Here is an 8,099-nt window from a genome sequence, read left to right as displayed (position 1 = left end):
GGTGGAATAAGTCTGCTTATATTCTCCATTTGCTTTACAATCAGCAGATCTCATGTTTAGACTCAAACCAACACTCAACTTTTCAAAAATGAGAAAAATCTGTGTTTTTTCTTCCTCTGTCGGAGTTCTTCTTCCACAGCTGCTGATGTGTCCCAGTATATTTATACCATAAAGTGCTTTATGGACAACAATAACAACAGCACGCTGGTATTTCAGGAGTTGAGGGCTCAGGCAGCCTCTGGGTAAATGCTGTTGTAGTTCTGCAGCTACTTTACTGCTTTATTTACTTCGTTATGTTTCACGTTTCTAATGGTTTAGGTCCTCAGCAGGAACCAGTGGGCTCAGAGCTGAGAGGCTCAGACAGAGGAGGGACGGTGTCGAGAGACGGACACACTGCTGGGCTCAGTCTGAGCTCCTCGGTCTATATTTACATAAAAACACAGACTGATCCTTTAAACTGTGGATTCTGGTCCAGATGTCTCATGTCGATCAACCCCACAGATCGACTGACAGCTCAGCTTGGCTCCAGGGAAAATGCCCATGAGATTTTCTGGCCCTGGGTTGAGTCTTTCAGGCAGAGCTGCAGGCTTACAGTCAGCGGTGGAAAGTAACTAAGAACATTTACTCAAGTACTGTATTTACATACAGGTCTGAGGTACTTGTACTTTACATGAGCACTGAATTATATTTGTGCTGCTTCTTACCTGCATCCCTCTTCATTTCTGACAGCTTTAGTTACTTTGCAGATTCAGATTAGGAATACATCAAATACAAAATATAAATCAACTAATAAACTGTGATGTAATATTGTAGGTTAAGCAGCCCAGCAGTATATCAAGCATCACTAAAGTGATCCCTACCCATTAATGCAACAATTCTAATCAAATACAACATGATTCTGATTTGGGGACTTTCTGTATAACATTTACTTTAGAGAGTTTATATTTTGATGCAAATACTTATTTACTTCTTTAAAACTTTGCATGTAAGACTTTTACTTGTATTTGAGTTTCTACACTGTGGTATTCCTACTTTCACTTCAGCTCTGAGTACTTCCCACTCCACTGCTGACAGTACTGTAAGCCTGCCGGTTAGTGACATCTTAAAAGTGACTTGTTGGGGGTTTGTAGGCTGCCTGGGAGGTCAAACTCAGGGCACAGAAATAAAACTCAAATTCAGAAAAGCCTTGTTGTTGCAGTTATATTTAACCTGTGTATACTGACTGTGTGAGTTGTACCACACCAGGTGAATGAGAACGGTTCGACTGGGCGACAGGTGTCCCCTGTTTGCACCTGAAACACTGTTATCACCACGGCAACGCAGAGAATCTCATCACCTTTTTCTATTATAATAAATGATTTTCTATAGGACATAATTTTTCTTTTCTTTTTTTGCAGGTGTAATACTGTTCGTCTGTGGTAATTTAAAAAACTCAGATGAGTTTTGACCTTATTAAATGTTTCTGTGTCGCGTGGAGAAAACTTCATTCTGATCTCAGACCTGTTGGAGCTGAAAATGAGGATGTTTCCCCCTGGATGCTTTGTAGCTGTCGTGTTATACATGGACAGTTTCAGGTTACTATAGCAACAGTCATGGAGCAGGTCTGCGGCCATGGCTGAAACGCCAAAAGTTGTTCTGCATTCAGGTGCTGTTTGCTGTGAAAACCCAGCCTGGGAGAATAAACACTTGCTGCAGCTTCACATGATAATGTAATAAACTTTATTCAAACATGATTGTTGTGTTTTATTGGGAAATAACAAATGTTGTGACACCTGTACAAACTGAGACATGGTGGGATACACCTTGTACAGGGCTCTGATTCCTCCACTTTCTATGCTATGAAACAACTTGGCCCCAGATTTTATGGCAATGTGATTAAACATGAATTAATTAAGGAATATGTGACAAAACTAAAATATTAAAGAATTTAGATGCTCTAAAAACATGTTTTCCTCAGTTTGCCTCTTACCTTGAGTTATGGAGTCCAATGCACATGAACACAACTTTCTGTAAAAGTTTGAAGGGTTTCGGTGATTTCACACAGTCTTCCCACTGGTTTGAAGTAGGTGGAATTCAGTTAGTAAAAAGGGAACAGAATTTTTCTATTTTTAAATATTTTAAGTGGTAGTAATAAACAATTAAAATTTAATAATAATTTGAGATTTAAATAAAAAAATGACTTTTTTATTTTATGTGTATTTTATAGGATGTACATTACACATTACAATCATTTCTAATGATAATTTAAGAATTACTTCATTATATTATTCATTATTATTTATTTATTGTTCACTTATTTGACTAATTTTCTATTTTTATTATGTTTAGAGGTTATAGTTAAAATGATTAGTTAAAAATTACGTTTTATTAATCATAGAAAAGTACAGTTACTTCTTTAAAGTAAATATTAATCAATTGTAATGTTGAATATAACCATTTGAAATGGCTAAAATTAAAAAAGTCTTTAAAAAAAGTCTTCATTAAAGACTTTCATTTTTATACGTTTTTTGCAATTTAATAGTTTTCGTTCATTTTGTTTTTTGTTTTTTTCAATTTTGAGCAAAAAATGTTGCCCTCATAGGCCACGCCCCTTGTGTGTGCGTAATGACGGCATCACCATACGTCACTTCCACGCAGGCCTCGCTTCCAGGCTCCGCGCCCGGAGACTGTCATCGTTTCAACGGGAGAGGCGAAGGGCATCTGGGATACCGGCCGAGAGGGGAGTCGTTGAAACGCGTTTCTTGAGGTCAGTAGCCGGGACTTGAGACTGTGTCCGCGGGGAAACGGTCTGCTCTGCGCTTTCATGCGGAGACAGGTTCTGGTTCCAGTTTGTTTGAAAAACATAAAAAACGTTCTGAGGAATTTGAGAAAGCCGAAACCTGTTAGCATGTTAGCCGCGTGCTAGCTAACACCCCGTTTAAACTAACGTAACCGTGAGGGCCTGGTCATCAGTCAAAACACCGGCTACAACTGTCGGTGCTCAGTGAAAATTACAACTGAAGGAAGAAGCTGATTTTAATCATGAGGTTACTTTAATTGAACTGAGTTACCCCCCCCCCCTTCCCCCTTTAGCTGTTTGCCCAACGTGCTAATGGTAATTAATAGAGAAAGTTAAGGCATTTCGGCGGAGCTAGTCGGCTAATTACACAACCCAGCACTTTAGCTCTGAAGCTAATCGTGCAGAGAAATAATCAGCACTCCTTTAAAGCGCTAAAACATTCTGAGGAGATCATTTTATAATGTTTTGATGAAACGGGCAGCAATTTTCGGGAACTCATGACTTGTGAAAGGACAAAGTGATTGACAATACGCGTGGCCAATGAAACCCCGCGGAGTCCAATTTCTAGGCGGAATTTCTCCCAGGTAGCCAATCAGGAGGTTCGCTAGGCAGGTTGAGGGAGGGACTAGGCCGGGGTGTGGGACGGAGAATGGAGGCAGGGAGTGGAGACTCAACAAGGTCAAAACACTGAAGCGGCAGCTGAAGACTCAGCAGACGTTTCTCAGCCCTGTGCCGTCTGTTGAAGGGTTCTCCTGAGTTTTAATTGCCTCTTCTCTCCTTTAACACGCTACTTGGAGCAGTGCACCGGGTTCCACACCATCCTTTCCGTTAGTAGCACTGGTGTTCGCTACTGAAAATTGACTGAAAAGCACCACTTAAATCATCATGCAACGCAACACTCATGTTATTTCTATCTTAACTGTATTACAAATGCTTTCGTTTATCACTGCATCTGGCCCTGCCTAGTTCATGTGTCATGCTTTGCAAACCAAGTTTGTGGTGGAGTCAGCAAGCTTAGTTCCCCCAAATGTTGGACCACACCAAGAACGTGGCATACATGTTCCTTTCTTTGTGGTCAGTCATCTTGACTCAGTATTTACACACTTTAGATGCTGTGATTCTTCAGAATCCCATCAGGAGGCGTCTGATGAGCCCAGATTCATCCTGCAGCAGTTTTAACTGATCAGTTAGCTCAAACACACAGAGGCATAAAGAACCTGCAGCAGGTGGTCAGGACCCAACAGAGACCTGATGTCAGCATCACGGGGTGGGTCAGTCTGAGATCATGTGAAGAGACAGACACACTGAGACAAACTAAACCCACAGAGGAACTGAGGAGAGTTCCCCAAGATGCTGGAACAACCTACCTGACAGTTACCTGAGACACTGTGTGCAGGTGTACTGAGGAGAACTGGATCTGGTTTAAAAGTAAAGGGGGTTATGTCAGCCATGTTTTCAGGTTTTCTGACTGTTTGATCCGTTCTTGTGAATGTAGCAGTATCTCAGGAAAGGCAGCGTTTTTACGATGACTGGGCAGCTCCTTGGGTCTTCGTGTTTTTTTGCCTGTCTGCCTTGTTCTCTCCCCCTCTCTAACACTCTCTCTCGCCCCCTCTCTCTCTCTCAGTGGACAGACAGACCAGTGGACGGTGGACGTTTCCTTCATCCCTCTCTGTCCTGGGTCTGACCTCACTGGAGTTTTATTTCCTGTCGTCGTTCTGAGGTTGAGGACGTCCGGCCTGTCGGACTGACCACCACCACCGTGTGTGTGATACTTTAAGGACTGCTTATGCATCGTTTAAGGACTTGTGCGGCGCGGTTGCGTCCGCTTACCGCCTCGCAGGCGGCTCAGACTGTCGGCCAGCAGCGGCCAATCACAGTCACCTCCACAGGTGGCACAAGGACGTTTCAGCCAATCAGGTGCTACTCGGCACCGGTGGCCTCGGAGCCATTCCTTAACGGGACGAGCTCCAACTATGTGGAGGAGATGTACTACGCCTGGCTGGAGAACCCCAAGAGTGTTCACAAGGTAAGGAGCAGTGGAGCCCCCTCCTGGTTTGGAGGATTGCATAAACAACAACTCCATCATGAATATCCTTTGAATTTGAAGAGAGAGGATTAATCTGGTGGAATTTATGGAGTAGTTAAAGGTCCCATATGGTCAGAATGGGTTTGGATTGTGTTTTGTGTTTTTAAACTAGGAGGTGTAAAATAAAAACTATGTAAATATGAAGTCGCTTACTCCTGCCATTCCTCTGTCTCCCCCACAACAAGACCCCCCCCCCCCCCCACAGTCCCCAGCCTAAGAATTTGATCCAGTTTCCCCGGTGAAACCGGATAACCAGCAGCTGAGTTATCTGTGGGGAGAGACAGACAGAGAAAACAAACTTGTGTTGGTGACTGTAAGTTAAGAACAGAACGGTCTTGACAGTTTTATGATCTGCGCTCAGCTGGGACAGAAAGAGCAGGAAGATCCACATGTTTTTGTTAACAGCATCACAGGAGTGTCTAACAGGCTCACACAAACCGTACAGATAGAACGGTTCAAATATTGGACTTTTAACTTCTCTGGTCTCCTCTGTTTTTTTTAGCTTCCATCTCAGCATGACACTTAATGAGACACTGACAAAATGTGGTTAAAAACGTGTGTGTGAAGACGACACACAGCTGGTGATCTGTCTGCAGGGACACCAACACTTTAACTGAGTCGTAAAGGACAACCAGGCTAATAATAGCTCATAGAAGCTCAGTCACGTGACAGAGTGACAGTGTGACAGAGTGAAGGAGGCCGGTCCACAGCCGCTAAGACTACATTTAAAAAATACACCTCACTTTAAACGGTTTGAGTTTAAACGAAGATGTTTGTCCGACAGCAGAAGTTTTAAACTCTACAACACAGAAGGAAACAGCAGTGAATAAAGTCAAATAAAGAACAACATCTGCGAGACAGAAGTTATGGAAATGTATTTCACACAGTATAACCTGTACAGAGACATACTGGACCTGCTCCAAAACAAAGCGAGCGTATCAGAGTTTAGGAAAAAGGATGTTTATTGGATTAAAGTTAGTCCACGTCTTCGTTATGAGGATGGTGAACCCACTTCACCCAGAGACCAGAAACACCTGATTAAACACCTGATCTGTGGACGTGAACATGGAGGTTAACACACACAGTAATTCCTGCAGCGAGGTGTGTGTGTGTGTTCAGGTCACCTAGAGGTTTTAAATTACATGTCACAGCTGTTATGCAACGATCAGAGAGCGTGACCTTGCTGTTAGTAGCTTAGCAAACTAGCTGGATGCTGCAGGACTGAACACACACACACACACTCTGTATGTCACAGTGATAACACTGTTTGAAAGCAATAAGATTAAGTACGGTAATTGATTCTGAAATACAGAGTTAGTGTCAGTGATTGTCCCTGACACGTTTAAACTGAGTGTTTTAATGTGTTTAGATTCTGTGAGAAGTTTAAAGGCAACAAAAATGCATCTGCACCTGGTGTACAGGTGCACTCAGAAAGCAGGTACCACTGCAGCGCGGCTTCCGTGTAAACATGGAGGCAGGCGTGCTCCAACTTTACTTCAAGTCCAGGTTTCAGTCCTGATTCCATTTAGGATCCAGTTCCATTCATGAATCTCTTACTCGAACCAATCTGCCATGAAACCTTTTACCTTTCTGTTAGTGAAAGCAGCAGTCTGCTGACTGGACTCTGCCAAAGACGGTTTGTGAGTTTAGACACATCAGTCACATCTCATCCTGACGGTCAGTGAGCCGTTTCACTTTAAAAGCTCCATATGTCCCTGTGAAATGTGGAGGAGCTGAAGTGTGAAGTGGTTTAAAATAGAAGTTGTAGTTCAGCAGAGAACTTGAATAAATGGGCTTTACACATATTTTTTCTCTGGATTGTTTAAAGATATGATCTTAGTCCAACAGCTGGACATGTTAATGTGTGTAGCCCTGATGAGTTCAGGTGTAGGTTTTTATTTCTCCATGGAAACGTCAGGTATGAGTCATTTTATATTCAGCGTGTGCTGATAGTGATATCTAATATTTCCTGTCGTAGGAAAAGCAGAGAGAAAAGTGTGTGTGGAAGATTCATGGGCCTGCACTCAGAGTTGAGACTGCCCCGTGGGGGCAGGGTGGGGTATTTACTCTGAGGGCAATGAAATGATCCAGCTGTGGATTTAGCTGGAATTCTTAGCTTCAAGGATGCAGCTCAGTTTTATCATGGACAGTTATTTCACTCCTGAACCAGTCATTGTCATTAATCTGCCAAAATATAAAACCTGAGAGAGTCAGCTGGTGAAGGAGGCATCACACGGTGCCGTCGCTCTCAGCAGAGACCGAAGTGAAGGAGGTGTGTTTGGAGACGGCTCTGACTGTGGTGAGAGCTGAGCTCACACTGGAAATCAGATGTTTTTGAACAGAGTCAGTGACTCATGAGTCCAGAATGAGGTGAATAACCACGGAGTGGAAACCTGATGCTGAGGAACTTCCCTCTGTCCCGTTAGCTTCTCTCTTTAACCCTGTTTTAAGCTTTCAGGGCGCTCGACTGAGCCGTGGCCCTTAAACCCTGTAAAACCGCTGGTCTCATAGTTCTGAGATGAGTCATGACCTGAAGGAGCGTTTACAGTGAGGCACATGTTAACTGTCACTGCCCTGTAGTGAATTATCAGTCATCAGTGTGAAAGTCCAAAGTGAAGGTGCAGGATTCACAGTTGAAGCTGAGGCGACTTTCTGATCTGAGGTTTGCAATAAATCAGAAATCTAAGTAGAGTGTAAAACCCAGGTCAGTCTACACAAACGTGTCAAACCCCAAACTCTCCTTTTCACCCTCCTGTAGTCGTGGGATGTGTTTTTCCGGAACGCTAACGCCGGTGCTCCTCCTGGTGCTGCCTACCAGTCTCCTCTGTCTGCGGCGTCCGGCCTCGTCGCTCCTCAGCTCTCCTCTCTGGTCGGAGCTCAGCCCAACGTGGAGAAGCTGGTGGAGGATCACCTGGCCGTCCAGTCCCTCATCAGGGCCTACCAGGTACACACACACTTCTTCATTTTACATTCAGTCAAATCATCGGGGCTACAGTTCCACTAACATACACGTTTTAATCACATTATCCACCATGTGGCGTTTGAAAACAGGATCATACGACTGAAAAATATTTGATTTAGTTTTATATTTCCAGATCTATGATAACTATGATCCATGGACGTGATGTTTGACTTGTCTTTTCCCACAGAACATGAACAGCCACTGTGTCATTACTGAAGCTCTCAACCTTTTATGATATTTTCCTCTTATTTAATAATGTGGGCATTTTTAAT

General features: G+C 43.3%; 2 protein-coding genes across 5 annotated transcripts in view; both read left to right on the top strand.

The window, feature by feature from the left end:
- ercc6l (excision repair cross-complementation group 6-like) overlaps positions 1 to 8,099 on the top strand; it is a 40,838-nt gene that overhangs the window by 28,149 nt on the left and 4,590 nt on the right. The gene's annotated exons all lie outside the window — the stretch shown is intronic.
- The window catches only part of ogdha (oxoglutarate dehydrogenase a), a 25,804-nt gene continuing 20,344 nt past the window's right edge, over positions 2,640 to 8,099 (top strand). For all 4 annotated transcript variants that reach the window (XM_041041643.1, XM_041041642.1, XM_041041641.1 and 1 more), the window contains exons 1-3: positions 2,640 to 2,746; positions 4,404 to 4,805; positions 7,624 to 7,809. In XM_041041643.1, coding sequence (XP_040897577.1) covers positions 4,566 to 4,805; positions 7,624 to 7,809 — 426 coding nt within the window. In that variant the 5' untranslated portion in view covers positions 2,640 to 2,746; positions 4,404 to 4,565. The remainder of the gene's footprint in view (positions 2,747 to 4,403; positions 4,806 to 7,623; positions 7,810 to 8,099) is intronic.

This window comes from Toxotes jaculatrix, chromosome 7 (genome assembly GCF_017976425.1).
Source record: "Toxotes jaculatrix isolate fToxJac2 chromosome 7, fToxJac2.pri, whole genome shotgun sequence".
NCBI lineage: Eukaryota > Metazoa > Chordata > Actinopteri > Toxotidae > Toxotes > Toxotes jaculatrix.
The sequence above is the reverse complement of the archived record's forward strand: the minus strand, read 5'-3'. Positions and strand labels throughout refer to the sequence as shown.